Genomic DNA, 17,475 nt, shown 5'->3' with positions numbered 1-17,475 from the left:
GTTACACATACCCTGGTAACAGGGGTGTGTGTCACACCAGATGGGCATGGTGTGACCATACCCAAAAAGAATATGGTACGGGGCTGGACAGCCAGTAGTTATACATGTTATTAGACTTTACTATACATATTTAGGAAAATCTATGCATTAAAAATAAGGCGGTTTAGCCGCAGATAAAAATAAACAAAGGCATTTTCTGAATTTAAACGGAAGAGTTAATTAGCCTCGGGTTCAGGTTGTAATTACTCTTGGAGTAAGCGGATTGCGATCCGCTAAACTCTAACTTGTTCTAAGTATAGAGCAAATGGTCGGTGACCTAGCTTACGCTTCCTCCAAGCTCAAAGCTACGGCAGCCCCGCTGCACACCCTCTGTTCGTTTGGGTCACCTATCCTACAAGATTTTACAAAATTTATTCATATGAAAAACTGTCACGATATGGTGATGAGGATTTTGCCACGCGTGTTATTTCCGGATTTCCGGATAGGGCAATGCGTACTTGGTTATCGGAGCCAAAGCACGCCAATCGCCCTTAACAAGAGAACAGTGCGGTGTCATCGACACTTCCTTTAGTGCGAAGCACAAAGTGGGTTTAGCGGAAGTCGGCGCCAACTTTCTGCGCCAGAAAGGTTTACGACAAGTGGTGAATTGTGCATGCTTGTGATAGACTTATTCAACTTTGATTCTGGCACAACCGCATATTTCTAGAAAGATTAAGCTTCAGAATAGCAGCACTTTGTCCAGTCACCTCGACCTGGTGAATTAATTATAATCAATTACTGATGAGAGATAGTAACTATTAATTCACCGCCGTGAGCACGTTGAGCACAATGCTCTGGGAGTGACTCGTTATCCCACACAAGCTGTCTAATGTACCAGCGACGTTTAACAACTTGATGAGATAGTTTTTCAGGCCACATCGTGACTCGACATATATATTTCGACAAAGTAGCCTTCCACAGTCGTGCAAGACATGGCCCCTCACTAATCTCTTCAAATATGATGCAAAATGACGCTGCGTTGTGACGGTAGAGACTATGTTAGGGTTGCGACAGAAACCTAACGTGAGTTCCGATGCTGAGTATTATAACCCAGATCGCCATTCCACGTTGTCTGTGACGTTTCAATATTTACATTAGACCGCGCTTTTTTGAGTAGATACCAATGTACATGAACGCGTAATTGCGAGATCAAGTCTTGAACGAAAAAATTTGCAGAAAAACACGACCCTGATCGTTACAAAGAGCTATTTTGGATGCAGTATGCCCTCGTCAAATTCAGGGTGTACCTGCTTCACTCAAAATTGTTTGTGATTTATACGAATCATGCGTCGTGGCGCACAGCGACGTCGTCGCCACGTCTCTCACAGAAGCCTACTATTACTAGAAATACGACAACTTGCTCGGTTTGTATCAGTGAGTAAGCAGATAGGTGCACACAAATTAAAAATATTAATGATATACATTCTACCCGCGCAACGCGGCACCGTTGGTACTCCAACCAAACGGATATTATTTCGGTAGCCCGAAAGGCTCGCCGGGTAGTAATGATATTGTGATCTTTGTGAAACGTCCAATCAAGATGGCTCATCTCGCTGCTGTCAGCGGCAATATGACCAGTGAAGACGCAGCCAATCCTTTCCACGAGAAAGCCTTTTGTCAACCTGGCTGGCCGGCATACATTCTGTAGAACAGAGAATTGCATTTTTCCAGTGAAATTTCGGCAGATATTTTTGGACTCGGCACCAGATTGAATATGTCAATCTCGAGCCATCCGCACACGTTCCAACTAGAATCACTTTGCTTTGAAGAAAAAACGTCTATGAAATCCCACTACTCATTATAAAGGCTCATGAACGCGTTACACAATATTTGGCTCCAGGGTCCAAGTTAACTATGGGGTAGCCTCTCGAATTTCAATGGTTATATTTGCTCAGCAAAAGACGAAACGAATCCTAGAGCATTTCTGTTTCTCTCTGTTCACTAAGTGCCCTCAAATTGGGAACCGTGTCTCTTCAGAAATAACTCCGGACGTTTAAGTGGGCCACCCCATTCTTATTGAGCAACACCGGCGGAAATCAAACTTCTCGCAACCGGAATTTGTGTGCTCTCCCGGTTTAGTTCCCTCTCCGAAATTCAAAATGGGGTTCGAAGCTGCTATGTACCGGATGTCGTCTCGCTCACTAAAATTGTTAATTTTGCCACCGCACTGCCTGGTCTGTGGTATCCAGAACAGTATCGCTACATTGAAGCAAAGTGTTACAATGCTAATTGTGATAATAGAGACATCAACAGAGCTATTCACGTTCGGCTCGCTTGAAAAATGAGGGGTCGCGGAATAAATTTAATATGCCCTGGGTGCATTTGCATTTGTCTTGAAGTTATCAGTGTCTAACTAAAACTCTTTTTCTCTTCGATCATGAATGGTTGAATGTACCGCAGTATGAGCCACAAACACTGCATACCTAGATTGTGTATTGCATACAGCAAAATATTTGCAACAAGTCGTATGTGTTTTGCTTATGTCTCGCTTCAAAACCATAACGGTGCGAATCCTGCGCATGACGCTCAATCACATCGAGGCGAAGCCAATATGTTTACAACGAAAAGTAGCCAAGCTGATACTCGCAGGTCAAATGTGATCAACAGCTTCAGCCCTTTTCCACTATAACAGAATCGCTCCGTGGTGGTTTCAAGGTACTCTTAATTCCACAAAATATTTTATTCAAAAAGAGCAAAACCTGGAGCGGCATGTTGTTTGTTACTCACCGCAAGCTCAGCGAGTGGGAGTAAATTGCGACCGCACCGCGGTTTCTTGCGCAAGTGCTTCAGTGGATAACTTTAATGCGCAACTAATCTGACAATGACTAGGTCTGTTTACTTAGCGTCAACTACTTTCTGCATCCGATAGGCTAAGCTGTATACAGACCCCATCCCCAATTCGATAAGAATTTTTGCAGAACATTATGACAAGAAAGCTTCTGCACAGCACTCTTGACTCAGTGGATTGGTACTCATGAGAGTCAGTGTCTTGCCGTTTCTCTTTTCCGGATTCCGGCCGGTTGGAATTATCCCTTATGGACAGCTGCAGGAACTGGAGTATTTTTTGTGGATCTCCGTTCGCAACTATATTACAATTGATTTAGCTGAGATTGTATTGGGAGACCCGAAAAGGGACCGTCGTCTCATCAGCAAAGACTGCGATAAACGTTTGAAAATTCTTGTCAGCAGATACTCTCCGAACACTGCCACCGCTGCCTTTTAAGCTTTACTCAGAGCCTCAACTGATATCGCAGAAGCGGCTTCATGATTCATCAAGGCTTAACAAGGAGAGTATTGAGTAGTACCGAAGCATTTTTCGGCATCATGTCGATCTAAGCCTTGCGGCATCCCCGCGAAGCTATACCAAGGATCGTATCCCACCAGGTGCGCGATCAGACATAATTTCACGCTGTCAAGACGCTCAGACGTTACATTAAGGTTTAAAGTAGCCTCAACACTTAAGCAGGTGTCCCCACTGCAAGACATATAGATATGGTATCAACTTCAATGCTGATGCGAGCGGTCTACAGCTTTCGGCAGTGTATCCTACTTCTATCAGTACTCTTCGTAGCCTTACAAAGTCTGGAACGCTGAAATTATTCACAATAATTATTTGCACAAAGCGAATTACGAGCTTAAGTGTCAAATCACATGCGTTTCTAGCACTTCCAGACGTGCTACAGCGATGTTAACAATCAATGGCACTGGGCTGTGAAATTTTCTCTCTTTAATAGTAGTCTCGGGTTCACTAACCGCGATTTCTACGCAAAGCACTTTAACACCAGCAGTCACACTGCACCCTACCTGGACTCGACGTTACCCCGCGAGTGGTTTGCTGAACGAAATTGTGTGAGAATTTGATCTCGTACCGCTCAAATTGTGGGCAGAAAAAGCATCACAGCGCGATTAATTTCTACTAGCACAGATGAAACATCTGCCAGTACCGCAAAACCGGTCGGCAGCCAAATAATCGCTTTTACTTCTCAGTATTGCTAGGTTCATCGTCACTAGAACTCTCTATAAAGGTTCTACTTTCGGTACACCCCTCTGACCTGGCGGCAGGATTATAGTGTGTTTTTAATCAGACTGCGTGTTTCAAAGGATGTAAGAATGTCACGTTTTGCGCCGCACTTGGACAGACCAAAAATAGTATGATTTAACGAAATAATAGCCAATTAACTTTGTTTTAATTTCTGACATATTCCTCCCTCAATGGAAAGCACTGCGCTCAAAAAGCTCCAGGCGACATGCACGGCGCTTAAAGACGAGATGACGGCGTTGTATGATCAACGTGGATCGCGACATTGTGATGAATCATATATCAAGAAACGACGTTGGAATCTTTTGCTTCATTTATGTGCGATGAAAAGTGGTCTGCGCGATACATTCTTAGAGTCGGACGCTCGTCGTACACGCGTACAAGAGCAAAAGAATCTAGCGGAAACGCATCAATTGCAACTACAAAATTTACTGTATGAAAAAGACCATTTGTTACGCGAAATTCAAAGTTGTCGAGGATTTAGTACCAAGGAATTAGATAAGATTGATTTTGTGGATGGACCAATTCCTATCCAAGTTGACGCTGATGTGCATCGGCAGCATCTAAATCAACTCACTCAAGAGTTGAATGCTCGTAAACGTTTGCAAGCTGAGCTCAAGGAGATTAAAGCTAAGATTGCGGTGATAAATAATGTCATAGAAACAAAACAGACATTCTTGGATGAATTACCTCATCATTTAGCGGGTATCGAAGCTGCTACCATGGGATTACAAGAGTATATGGGTCAAAATATTACAGTTCAACGAAATGAACAACAGGTAGCAGGGACAGAATTACCAACGCCACTTTATGCGCTATATTGTGAGCTAGAAGCATATCAGATGGCAAGTGGAGAAGCAGGCAAGCAATTACGTCTCGAAATCGTCGACTCCATAGGGATCAAGTACAGCACTTTGTCTCGAAAACGTGGATTTCCTTCTGCTCTAGAGCGACAGAACGTTTCAGCTGCTGAAAAGCGACTTAAGGCATCGTCTCGCTCACCATCGATCAGCGTGACGGTCGAGACTCCACCACATAATCGTGCGCCGTCGCGATCGCCATCATCAAAACGGAAAATTGACTGCTCAACTCCAGAGCCAGAAATTGGAGAGATTGTTGTACCTCCCACTGCTGAAAAGCTGCTGGAATTGCGTCCTCATGAAGACGAGACAAAAGAAGAAAGAAGTTTGCTTAAGCACTTGCACCAGCAACAGGATGATAACACTGATTCCAAATTATGTCGTGTACAAAACCTTTGGGAGCCACATGCAAAGGCACTGCAGCTGGTTGTTTCTATCACGACTCCATCGAGTACTGGCAACATATCTGCAACGTTTATTGTCATGTTCCAGTACTTTCCGGTGGCTAAGATGGTTACCGCTGAGATAGTTGAAACAGCTCCTGCTGGTCTGAATTTCGGCAGCCATCGACGTAATATTCTGATGTATTTATTTCCAGGCGACGATGGTCTGACGGTGCCTCAGCTGGTCGTGAACTATGCTTTTCAAGAAGACGACAAGGCGTGTATGGAGATTGAATACCCGATAAACGCAGCATGTCGTCCGTATTATTGGACGCAGTGGATTTGTGGTCTGAACCCTATGAAGCGCCCAGATCCGTCAATTTCGAATGCCGATCCTAGCGACGATCGACCGCCTCGTCGTCCAGAACCGTCGATCCGAAATGTCATGAATCAGCTCATTAATCGTTTTGTGGCGACCACAGTGCTTATGTCACATTTAGACCAATTGGCTAAAGTTTCAAGCAAGTCTATCGAGGATCACATATCGTTTGTACACCCACTTGCACAACATATCTTTCCACGCGAAATCCAGGCTCATTTAGAAGAGTGGATTGAAATTCCGACACCAAGTCAAGACCTCTTTCAATTATTTAAAGAAACCACAACTTTATTGAAGCGGCCTCGTGCGCAATGTCATCTTTCGACGACTGGCTGTCGCTACTTTCGTGCTGGTTTTCAGCATGGACATACGAAAGTGTCTGCGATTGTGGAGATATCGCCAGAATATCCAGTACGAGCTCCACGATTTCTTTTCCAGCCTCGTTTAACGATGAGTAACAAAGCTTTGGACAAGGATAGCCTTTTGGTATATGAAAATCAGCTGAAGGTGCTTTATATAATTGCTGCTTTATTGAGATTTAAGTATTGACCTTGTCATTGTTGAACACAGGAGCTTGAAATTGAGGTGAATGCGTATTACGACGAATTGATTCCTCAGGGTACTGAACACTATTTGCTATTTCATCAACTGCGTAAGATCGAAATGTGTTTTGACGCTCTGTGCAAAACTACAACTGATGGGAATGCTGAAGCTCGTGAACGTCGTGGCAAAGATCGTCGACACGCAATGGTGATGGATACTGAAGCAAATTGCTTGCGTCACAGATAAAAAAAGCAGACTAATCGAAGTTTTTCAATTTGATTCATCACGTGTTTATTCTACTTATTGGTCGCTACGAAGGAGTTTGTTTCTTTTTCGTAAGCTGAACAGTCTCTCGTTTAAGCACATGTAGAAGTGTCTGAGAGCTTTCAAGAATCTTCATGTACGCAGCTTCCGTCTCTTGAATTGTACGATCATATTCATTTCGAGCTTGTGTTTTTCTTGCTAATGCCTCGTTAATTTTATTTAATCGATCAGTTAAAATCGAAATATCTTTTTGGATCTTCATCTTCTCCTCTTCTTCTTTAAGCATAGCACGATTTACTTCTTCACGTTTCTCACGTAATTCCTCAATACATTTCACAAGCTCATTGTTGTAATTCTGTAGTGTTGCACCTTGTTGAGCCATGACGAAGGTTGTAGAGATCAAGAGAATTACAACCGTCGCCTCCGTTACAAAAAAATATTTACTTTCTTTAAAATTTTGTCGAAAAAAATTGTAAATTATTGTAGTGTATATTATTGTTGGTGGTGTAACAATATATGGGTGAACAAGACAAGTTGTTTACAGGTTTGTGTATCTCTTCTACAGGACTAGAGCTAGACGTCAAGGTAGTTACCTTCGACAGTGTATTCGACACAATGTTTTAGACATAACGACTCACCTTTAACTTGTCTAACTACCACATTTAAATAGCAACAAGTGCGCAAGATCATTGTATCCTGTGGCGGTCGTTTTGACGATGATTTAGATCCAAAGACCACGACACATTTAATTGCGAAAGCCGTAGGCTCTTTAAAATACCGTGTACGTTCTTGTAAGACATTAAATTGTTCGATTTTATCAAGAGAATGTTTCGTATAGGTAGCAGTATCTAATTCACTTCGAATCGCGTCGCCTCGTTGGGTATTTGAAAGCTTTCGAGCTCAAAAATTATTAAATGTTCAAAGTTTTAAGCTTCAATTGCTTGAAGGTCTTCGTGTCTGTACGACAGGATTGACAGTGGAGGAAAAGGAGTCAGTATCACGGCTAGTCACAACCAATGGAGGTCAGTATGATGACATATTGGAAACGGGTATGACCAATATTCTGATAGCACGACACCCAGAAGGAGCTAAATACAATGCTGCAGTCGCGACAAATATTCCAATAGTGCATCTTGGTTGGTTATATGCTTGTTTAGAAAGACAATTATTCGTACAAGAAGACGAGTTTACTCTTTGTCTAGAAACGAAGGACTCAAAGTTACTTCCGACAAATATTGCATCGACTCAACTGAAGGAGACACAGATGTTAGTATCTAATTTATCAGCGATTGTGAAAAAATCACGTCAGAAAGAAGGTTGTGCGAATAGTAACGAAGATTGGATGGATCTATTTGACGGATGTGTGGTCTACTTTCTCGGATTTTCTTCACGATTCCACACTTTATTACAGCGTCTCATTCGAACTGGTATGGGAACCATTTATCATCAAATGGTAGCTTATCACGTTACTCACGTCGTAGTTAGTGCATCATTAAGCGATAAAAATACGCTGGTGGCGCTTCAAGAGCGTGTGATTGCTGCAAATGTAGGAAATGCAGTGCATTTTGTCTCAGCTAATTGGGTCATTGATTCTGTCAAGTGTTTAGACTTACAACCGGAAGAACTTTACCCAATAGAGTTTGACGTAAATGTTCCAAAGACAAGTCCAGACGCTACAAGTCACTCTTTGAACCCAAGAGAAAATTCTGTTGTTATTGAACGAAATTTTGCAGATTGTAATGAAGAAACGAACAGGAAATTCAATGCTTCATCTGAAAATGCATCATGTAATGTCGATGAAGCTGATGCGATGGAGAATTCTAAAAAGAACAAGAAAAGTCGCGGTATTTTTTCAGGATATTCTTTCTTACTTTTGTGTCGAGATCCAGAAGACAAGTATTTGATTGAACCAATGGTAATGAAAATTCGAGATAGTGGTGATGCCGAAGCTTTTGCTCTTTCTGCATTGGATTTTGTACGTTTGGATCCAGAACACTTTTCTTTTATCACACATGCTGTGATTTGTACTGGTGCTATAATGAACGAACCTGAAGCTTTGGAGATGCAAGAGCGTATTCATCAGATTCAACGTCAAGAACATTTTAATCAAGCAGACAATAAAGCCGACGATAATCGAAAAACGCCACGACGAAGGATGTTGCAATTTGTATCGGATTTATGGCTCACTTGCTCACTTGCTGCAAAGACAAAGCTGTCCTTTTCTTCTCATGAGCTCTTTGAAGTCAGTGCGAATCGACCACGTGCTCTGTTCACGTGTCCAGTTCCAATTCCCGGCTTTCATGACGTCATCGCGTCAACTTCAGTTTATCTAGATGTGGAACAACTTGTGGTGATTCAATTGCTGGAAATAGCAGGTGCTCAAGTGACAAGAAAATTGAGTACTCGGAACACGCATCTTATCTGTCGGAAAGCAATTGGAATGAAATTTACAAAGGCTTCCGAATGGGGTATTCATGTGGTGAAAGCACGCTGGATTGTTGACAGTTTGCTTCAAGGTAAGCGGCTGAATGAAAACAATCCAAACTATCAAGTTGTTGAAGAAGAGGAAGATCATTTGTTTTCACATGCTGCAAATAAAGACAATGAATTGTCACAGTCTTCTCCATGCTTATGAAGTTACAACTTGGCAACTAGAAGCTAAACAAGGTTCGATTTTTACGTGTAAACAGCATGTGTTTACTTACAATCAAGCCATGCTGACAAAGGCGACGGAAAATTGAATTACTTAGAATGCATCGATGCACATTGTAGGAAAGATTGGCCTCATTATGATATCGTGACGTGTAAGTGATCATAGTCGCTATTGTGCTTACACATGGACTCGTTTCTTGTGGAGATGAAGGAAAAGCTTGTGATTGTGAATTCTTTTGCTGTCGGCAAAGCAATGCAGTACCCATTGAATCAGAGTCAGTTCTAAACACTTTTCACGCATATTTTGGTTTTGAGATCAGTCCTGGATGCAATGACAAATATATGGAACAGACTACAAATAGATGGATGACTTATTATCAAAGTAATATACATAAGTTGATTTCTAAGCTGTTTGCCAAAGTCGCCCATCTTGACGGATGTGCCATTCCTGCATTGTAGAACGAACGGTCACAACATAGTTAGAGTATAATCCACGCGCTTCGAGGCTCTTCAGTTTCTGTGATCGAGGACTAAGCACAGGAGGAGGAGGTGGAACAAATGTATTTATCCCGTCAGTTGCTATCATCGAAAGGTTTTCATCGCTTTTATCCAAAGCGGGAGCGTAGCGTCGGCTATATTTCCGTCCGGTGACAACACTAGCGTTTTGACCTCCGATTGTTTTGTCATTCGTCTCATGAATATTAACGACACTCTGACAAGAGAGCACTGGAAAACTGAGGTCATACTGGCGAAGTAGATCGTGAAAAGAAAGCGTCTTCATCCAATCATCATTTTCGATACTCTGGGAGTTCGATAAATGTTTTGTATATAAAGTCTCCATGGTAGACGCATATCCACCGTGAAGTGCGTAGAAATCCCGTTGTTCGTAGTAAATTGCGTTTAAAATTCGTTCAATCGCCATCCGTTCGTTTAAAAATCCAGTCAATACACTCGCAAGTTCCAATTCTCCACCAACCAGCTCATTTTCACTGCTGAAAAAGACATATCCCCATTTTTCAGGCCGATGAATATCCATTACACCTGTTGGAGCCCATGCAATATATTCCGCAGATTTGTTCGGTACTTTTTGGTACTGCAATTGATTGATATCTTCATTCATAACTGTTTCAAGTTCATACTGAACACGCAAGAAATTGACTCGCCATATATCACCCGAAACAGTTCTGCTAGTTGTCACAGCTGATCTTGGTGTTTCTCCACATGTCGATGAAGGTCTGGGAGTCGCAATTGAGGGCTTCAAGTCGTGACGATTCTCCTTAAATCGAAATTTATTAAATTGCTGAAGTTCAGCAAGTGACCAACTCATTTCAATACACCAGCGTACACACTCGGTCTCAGGTGAATTAGTGACTCCATCTATAAACACAGCCGAACGCAAAGAGACCAAGTTGAATGGATTCTCAAGACTAGAACCATCTTTGTATGGTCGATGCAGTAGTAGCTCCCAAATTGTATTAAGACAATTTATCTCCAATTCACTAAATCAAAACATGATGAGTCAATAACATTGTTTTCATATTATTGAAAAGGGTTTCAAATTATTGGTAAGCTTACTAATAGTGGTGGTGACTGCCATCTGGATTGAAGAAAATTTCAAAATTATTTTCTTGATACAAACTGCTGTTCTTTTGAGTAAGAGTTCCCCATATTTTGGGTTCGACAAGCTCCGCCCCGACGTAAAGATAATCTTCATCGTACATCATTTTAAACCTGGTGAGGGGAGGGTGCTTGGACTTTTGAATTGATCCTTCAATGTTAACGAATGAATCAGACCATGGCACATGTGCCCACTCCTCCTTGTCAATACTATCTCGTGAGAAAAAGAAATTGAGTAATTGTAATTAATATAATTTACAAGGGATTATAGATACCATCCATCTAACTGCATAGGTTGATGGTGTTCGCCAGTTGTATCCAACTTGCGACGAAGACAGATGTATACAGGAGGACGCAACGTGTCCATATACGCCCAGTCCTTGCTCGATGTCATGACGTTAATATTGGGAAAATATATTTATCTTTAAAGCTTACAACGAAAGGTACTGTATAATTTGAATATCACCATAGGTTTTTTATAGTAAAGTAACATGTAAGTACGAGTGCGAAAAAAATCACCACTATTCGTTATACACACCAACGACCCACATGACACTGTGCGTCAAAGTACAAAATCTTGTCACTGCGCTGCATCTCAAAGACATCAACAAGCCAATGTCTAATAGCTATTTTGAATGAATAGAGGGTGGAAACGGACACCCTGACGACAAGAAGCGGCAATCGCCCAACTGGGAGAATGCGCGGGTGAGACATCCCCAGGAATGTGCTAGCCATGCGTCAAGGAAACACAACCGTCTCAAGCTGGGGCTCGATGACGATAGGTGCTGAAATCTTTGAGAGCAGTAAGTGAAGAAATATATTTTGATGTATTAATGAGCTTGAAACGCTCATATGATCAGCCACACCCCAGGAGCGCGTCGTGAAAGCGGTCTCCGAGCTAAGAGCTCGCGCACAAGAGAGGGAACTTAACAACGCTAAATTACCCGTAAAAAATGAGAACGTTATATCGAGATAAGCTGCAGGTGTCCGTACCGCGTGAAAACTGCGCGGTCAGACTTTCTGTCCACCCATCGAAGAAAGCAAGATTAGCGAAGTACGTCCGAGAAGTGCGAAGTCTCATCGTGCGACGGTAGCCGACCATCTCCGCGAGGTGGTAACAAGCATAATCTTTATTGGGGATCTTCGATCAGATCAGCTGACGCTAAGCGCTTTCGAATCATTCCGAACACTTTGTACGAAGCGTCATGTGTTGCAGTAAACCGCAGTTTACAGTTTTCGTGTCGTTAAGATACAGGAGGTCATATCTCCAAGTGCACGCTAGCCACGATGTAATCAGCCATGATGAGGCGGAAGCGAACGATCTCTTGGCTGTTAAGCGGTGATAGGTGTTTTATCAGAGTGGCTATTAGGCACCAACCCTTTTCTATCTCTATGTACAAGGTACGAAATGCAGAGCCCCCATGCAGGGGTTGCTCGGACCCCTTACAGAAAAGTGCTACGAAGTATACATCCTAATGAGAAGGAACTGATTTTAACTGTACCTATCGATATTGTGGTCACTGAAACCATGCCTGAAAGAAGCAATTATTTCTCAGAGCGGTATGACTTAAAACCAAGGTATGTCGAGTTTCGAATTTAACATATTGTGTTTTTCAAAGTCGTGACAAAGTCCAAATAGATTCAGAAGCTTCGTGAAACTACACTCGACCACGACTATCAAAATCAGCAGCCAGTATGCAATTAAATTGAATATGCCAAATATGTTTACAATATCAGGTGTCTCGCGACAGGGACATTAGTCAGCATTTTGAGGGGTGCTTGAGCCTTCCTGCGCACTTTGATGACTTTGATAGCATGTGACATTGTCTCAGCCAGTCTTCATTTTTGCTAGAATCGTGGATCGACTGGAAATCAAAAATTTTTCTATTTGCTTAGTGAAGACATCGACTCACCTCCGCTAGGAGCAGAAGGGCTATTTGCGAGAGAGCGAACTCTCGATAGAGTGGACATGGACAGTCTCAATGAACATGATCCTGTATAGGTTCGGTCTTTATGGACGGTCTCTATAACGAAGTAAAGGCGGTAATCTTGTGTACTTACACATCATAATTCTGATACAACTGTATTAAATCATATTGTGCATTAGTAAAGTTGCGGTCTGTGGTGTACATGGGTTGCTGGCCAAACGTCAGACAGTAAAGATAATTTATCGTTAGATAGGACAACACATTTTACTGCGTCTTGATCATAACAGAATTAAACCCAATAATATGTATTCCAGACATTACAGAGCTAGCTATTCAACTAGTTACGGTGGAGGCTTTTGGCTCCGCTCCTGGTTGAAAGCAATCAAGCTGAACTCTGTGTGTCTGTTAACGCGGACTATTTGAGCCGAAGATCCCTCTATGCAAAGTTCACGGTGACTTTATTGCACTTGGTAGCACTTGTATTCAATCCTACAAGCAAGTCGAAAAGGGCAGTAACTTCTGCAATAATGGAACACTGAATGATTGACAACGTGTCCCAGGGACAGTAAGATCATCCTAGCAAGCATATGTTTTTTTGACATTTCCGACGGGATCAGGAAATTGGTGGCCAAAGGGTCGGACAAGGTAATCGTTTGTCCGCAGGTACTGGCGAGACGCCTCCGGGAGAGCTCGAATTAATCCTCCACGATGGGACAGATGGCATCCACCATGAGATCGCTTTTGTTGTGCGTTCTGGTCTTGAGCTGCCAGTACGGAGATAATCGATTATTTTTGAATGAGAAAATTTGAGATGATCATTGATTTAGCCATGACCCAAACTACAGTGTGACGCGCTTGTGGTCTCCATGCTGGGATCCATGGACACTAACTTGTAGAATCGCAGTATAATAGGCGTCACCAAAATGAAAAAAAAATCATAGCAACAGCCGTTGTAGGCTTTTGCACAATACAACTAGGCGTATAAAGTGCATATTGAGCATTTGTCTTCTCGTTCAGGCTGGAAAATACTAGCGGACTATGTTCAGGCGTTTAATTCCATTATCATGGCAAATACACCAGACTCTCTTCCAACCTTGGTAGCTATTTCCATGCTAATTGCGTGTCTCCGAGTGCACCGAAATCTTATCCATCCACCCTACCTCTTTTCAGAGTGAGGTTGGTGTCGCACTAAATGTGAAATAGGCTCGTGTTGCAACAGCAAATGGGGTACTGGATGTCAAAATCTTTAAGTTTTTGGAAGTGATAGGAGGCACTTATGAAAAATCTAGCTACTGAGCAGCGATGTGGTACTCGCGGCTGCGTCATCTGTGAATATACTCAGAATATACCCTCTATTTCTCTCATTAGAGAGGTACTAATGGCACGGACATTCGACAAATCTCGTCGTTGGTGAGCACTGAGCTTCACCGAGCACGAAAAAATTACTGGGAACAATCTGGACTTTATTGTTTACGGCGAAAATGTCAAGGTATATTTAACCCAGACCTTAATGGAACAAGAGGTGGGGGTCAAGCTGGCAGTTGATAGTAATTGGAGAGCTTTATGAAGCCGTAAAGTGTGCTGATAGCTCTGTGCAATTAACATACGCGATTGTCAAAACAAAAGACTTTACGCAGATTCATGGTAGGTATCACATTCGGATACGATATCCGTTCGTCTTGCGATAGGGACACTGGTAAAACGTGAAAGGTTCTATAGAACCTCCAAATAAAGTTTCACAGTCATCATCACGAAGAACAATGTCTTGCCTTAGACCTAGATTTCAAATTAAATCTTACTCTTGAAAGGCGTGGCTGGAACGCATCGAATCATGGGTCGACTGGAAGTTGTGAAAGCTAAGTGAGACGCACTTTTCTCTTAGTGAAGCATTGACAACTCACAAATCTTTGATGTCTTACTGCATGTATTCGAACGTCTGCATGTAAATTAAGGTCACATAACGCGCAGTTGTTGCTGAGTTATTACAATTTTAGTGCCGTTAAGATGGTGTTTAACAGCTGCGTCATCAGACAAACTATCGTTAACTTTTCTGTCGCAAGAGTTTTACCAAATGCAATGGTATTATCGATCAACTTCCGCCGAAATAATTTCGATACACAATTGTCATGTGAGCAACGCGCAGTATATGAGTTCGTAAGCTCCACCAAGCCTGGAATAGCACAAGAGGATATTTGTGACATTTGGACTAATACTAAATATGTACGACTTACTATTTTTCACAAATAGCTGTCTATCCTTTCTGATGTGCAATTACCACACCCGGACTCCTCGTAATACTATATATATTTTTCTGGTAAAATAAAAAAATGTTGCAGATAAACAGAAAATAAAAACAATATGCAGATATTTGAAAAATAAAAAAATACCATGTGTACTAAACCTGCCATAGAAATGTAGTGTAAATTTCGTACAAATGCACAATACTATTTTTAGCGGAATTGTACCGGAGCGCATCTTCAAAGATCTCATGAAAAACATTCAGATCTTTATTTGACGGATCAGAGCGGCCGGATCATCGAATTTTTCCATTTCTGATCCCATGCAAATACAATGCCATCCTACCCTGTTTGCCAACCAGTCGTTCAACGATTTTGAGTCATCCCTGCTTTTGTCTCAGTATGATAAACTGACTCTAGCTATGCCCATATTGGTACAGGAAAATCATGTTCTTCGTGTGTTGTCAGGCTGTTGATACCTAGCGAAGTGTAAGGCGCAGTCAGGATGTATGGTATTAGATAGAGCACTACGTCTCAAAGATAAATGGTTTTCTTCCTTATTGAGGTAATATATTAGAATTTGTCTAAATTTCAGAGCTTGAAATATCAATTGAGCGAATTGCTGATCATGCAAAGAATAGGATCTTGCAAAGGGAAGAAGAGAATTTTCTTGAATTCCGCCTGATAATCAATTGTGCCATCGTACTGTTAAGTATAAAATTCTTACATACCAGTTTAGTGGTCTCAAACAACTTAAGTATAAGTATATGATTTGCTTATCAAAGTGAGAGACGATCTGGACTGTAATGCAGCTGAACCACTCATTTCTCAGACTTCGATTGAAAATCCGAATACCCCAGGTAAAGTGCTATACTATAATAAGGTATATTTTGTGCAATTATGTACAAACACATTACTCTTTTGCGCAAAAATATAATTTGGTAAGCAATGCAAACTTACCACTAAGTTTAATAGTGAAAACGGGACAACTTGTGTGGAGTACACATATGGTACAATGATACAAAATTCTCATTAGACTTGCTGAAACTGTAAATATCATTACTACCAAAATTTCGGTATATACAGATTGAAAATCGAGATGGGAAGGGTACAATCATATTGACATACTATGTCCGTATCAAAAATATTGAGCTTTAAGTGTAGACTCCATCCAGTACGACATTTTCAAATCACTGCGACACTGTCAATGGTTCATTTATGTTTTCTTATGCATGATCTTGTTGAAAATATGCGGATCGTACACGATGCATATAAAGGCCTTAATCAAAATTTGATTTCTAATTCCTCAGTTGTCAATTTGCTTCGCAGGACCGAGAACTAACTCGAAGGTACTCATGTATTTGTTCAAGTTTTTTGGGATTGTCGTGTGGATTTTGCTGTCTATAGTCGAGGTGGAGTCGAAGGCTGCTGCTTTTGGAAAAAGTTCAAGTCCCGATAGCCTGCCTCCGTTAACGGAAGCTACTCTAGATTTCCTCAAAAAACACAATTTGTTTGAAAATAAAGTACTTCTCGGCTATTTGAAGAAGGGAACGAAGATTAAGGACCTTGAACATAAGTTGAAAGAACCTCAACTCTACGACTACATTATCTACCTGAATAAAGCGATAGATGCACACGATAAGCGCGAATCACCCTTGGGTGATTTGGTGAATCGGCTGGCAATGAAAGATTTACATTTTATAAGGCTGAAAAACAAAGAAAAGGTTAACAACTGTGTGCTCCCATTTCCATTTCTTGCCTTTTTACTTTTGATGTCAAATTTGCTAATACAATCGTATATGAAGAAATATAGCGCCACCTGCAAGTTAGTGCACAGGCGATCCGTACCCGTGGCATTCATTGTTTAGGCTTTATTCGCTGCTAAGTCAGGCAATGAACACAATTAAATTACTAACTAATGGAAGTCAACGCTTATGACTTTGCTTCATAGCGTCACAACAAGATATATTTGTAAGTTTAAGACAATCGTGTGCTGTATCCATCTCTAAGCATACCGTTTTCCCAAAGTTCGATGGATGCATGTGCAAAGCTGAATGAAAAGTAGAATAGATCTCGACTGTTACTCATAACTCATGTAGGTAGCAAAGGCGTAATGAAGACTCATTGCGTTTTCCAATTTGATGAATGGTTCTATGTATCGAGTCGCAAAAACGATAACTTCTTTAAAAGAAGGCTTAGTTTATGTAAGTATTAAAGAGGTTGTGCGAATAGTCTAACCGACTACATACATCAAAAACGTCTATAATTTTCGACCCGATCGCAAGTACTTTACAGTCTGTAACATTTTCATTCGACTAGGCCTTTTACCTCACTTCCAACCATGTGAGCTTCCTAAAGAGATCACGGGATGCACGTAATTTGTAATTCAAACTCAACAAGCGTAAGATATGAACACTTTTATCTATATTTAAGATCTAAGCGGCGAAAATTATATCGTTCGGGCGCACCATGAGCCCATGACTAGGAGGACAGTCAAAATACTTTACCCCTTTGATCGATCCGTTGTTCTTACC

General features: G+C 41.5%; 8 protein-coding genes across 8 annotated transcripts; 4 read left to right on the top strand and 4 right to left on the bottom strand.

Annotated features, from left to right (window-relative positions):
- Positions 1–3,013: 3,013 nt before the first annotated feature.
- On the top strand, positions 3,014–3,285 carry PHALS_07860 (uncharacterized protein; the record flags this gene model as incomplete). The annotated part of the gene is made up of 2 exons (XM_024721402.1): positions 3,014–3,220; positions 3,274–3,285. 2 exons carry the CDS (start codon positions 3,014–3,016, stop codon positions 3,283–3,285), a joined length of 219 nt encoding a protein of 72 aa, XP_024586504.1.
- A 966-nt stretch (positions 3,286–4,251) lies between these two features.
- On the top strand, positions 4,252–6,489 carry PHALS_07859 (Conserved coiled/coiled coil protein; the record flags this gene model as incomplete). The annotated part of the gene is made up of 3 exons (XM_024721400.1): positions 4,252–6,207; positions 6,271–6,352; positions 6,413–6,489. The coding sequence occupies 3 exons, from the start codon at positions 4,252–4,254 to the stop codon at positions 6,487–6,489; spliced, it is 2,115 nt and encodes a 704-aa protein (XP_024586503.1).
- A 64-nt stretch (positions 6,490–6,553) lies between these two features.
- On the bottom strand, positions 6,554–6,889 carry PHALS_07858 (uncharacterized protein; the record flags this gene model as incomplete). Its single annotated transcript, XM_024721399.1, has 2 exons — positions 6,554–6,712; positions 6,806–6,889. 2 exons carry the CDS (start codon positions 6,887–6,889, stop codon positions 6,554–6,556), a joined length of 243 nt encoding a protein of 80 aa, XP_024586502.1.
- Positions 6,890–7,023: 134 nt separating this feature from the next.
- Positions 7,024–9,142, top strand: PHALS_07857 (Nucleotide excision repair factor NEF2, RAD4/CUT5 component; the record flags this gene model as incomplete). The annotated part of the gene is made up of 7 exons (XM_024721398.1): positions 7,024–7,092; positions 7,178–7,288; positions 7,346–7,529; positions 7,590–7,643; positions 7,710–7,773; positions 7,837–7,934; positions 7,989–9,142. 7 exons carry the CDS (start codon positions 7,024–7,026, stop codon positions 9,140–9,142), a joined length of 1,734 nt encoding a protein of 577 aa, XP_024586501.1.
- PHALS_15260 (uncharacterized protein) lies at positions 9,141–9,561 on the bottom strand. The gene has a single exon (XM_024721397.2). It carries the CDS (start codon positions 9,423–9,425, stop codon positions 9,159–9,161), a length of 267 nt encoding a protein of 88 aa, XP_024586500.1. The 5' UTR covers positions 9,426–9,561; the 3' UTR covers positions 9,141–9,158.
- Position 9,562: 1 nt separating this feature from the next.
- PHALS_07856 (hypothetical protein L917_07313) lies at positions 9,563–11,170 on the bottom strand (the record flags this gene model as incomplete). The annotated part of the gene is made up of 3 exons (XM_024721396.1): positions 9,563–10,658; positions 10,735–10,986; positions 11,052–11,170. 3 exons carry the CDS (start codon positions 11,168–11,170, stop codon positions 9,563–9,565), a joined length of 1,467 nt encoding a protein of 488 aa, XP_024586499.1.
- Positions 11,171–14,657: 3,487 nt separating this feature from the next.
- Positions 14,658–14,905, bottom strand: PHALS_07855 (uncharacterized protein; the record flags this gene model as incomplete). Its single annotated transcript, XM_024721395.1, has 2 exons — positions 14,658–14,722; positions 14,773–14,905. The coding sequence occupies 2 exons, from the start codon at positions 14,903–14,905 to the stop codon at positions 14,658–14,660; spliced, it is 198 nt and encodes a 65-aa protein (XP_024586498.1).
- A 1,285-nt stretch (positions 14,906–16,190) lies between these two features.
- On the top strand, positions 16,191–16,826 carry PHALS_07854 (uncharacterized protein; the record flags this gene model as incomplete). Its single annotated transcript, XM_024721394.1, has 3 exons — positions 16,191–16,199; positions 16,252–16,665; positions 16,755–16,826. 3 exons carry the CDS (start codon positions 16,191–16,193, stop codon positions 16,824–16,826), a joined length of 495 nt encoding a protein of 164 aa, XP_024586497.1.
- Between the last annotated feature and the right edge of the window lie 649 nt (positions 16,827–17,475).

This window comes from Plasmopara halstedii, assembly GCF_900000015.1.
Source record: "Plasmopara halstedii genome assembly, contig: Scaffold_3120, whole genome shotgun sequence".
In the NCBI taxonomy this organism is placed as follows: Eukaryota; Oomycota; class Peronosporomycetes; order Peronosporales; family Peronosporaceae; genus Plasmopara; species Plasmopara halstedii.
Note: the sequence above shows the minus strand (reverse complement) of the source record. Positions and strands in the feature narration are given on the sequence as shown.

What these genes read in the sequence shown, in the direction of transcription:
- PHALS_15260 (XM_024721397.2), bottom strand. Translation starts at nt 9,425, where the DNA reads ATGGGTACTGCATTGCTTTGCCGACAGCAAAAGAATTCACAATCACAA.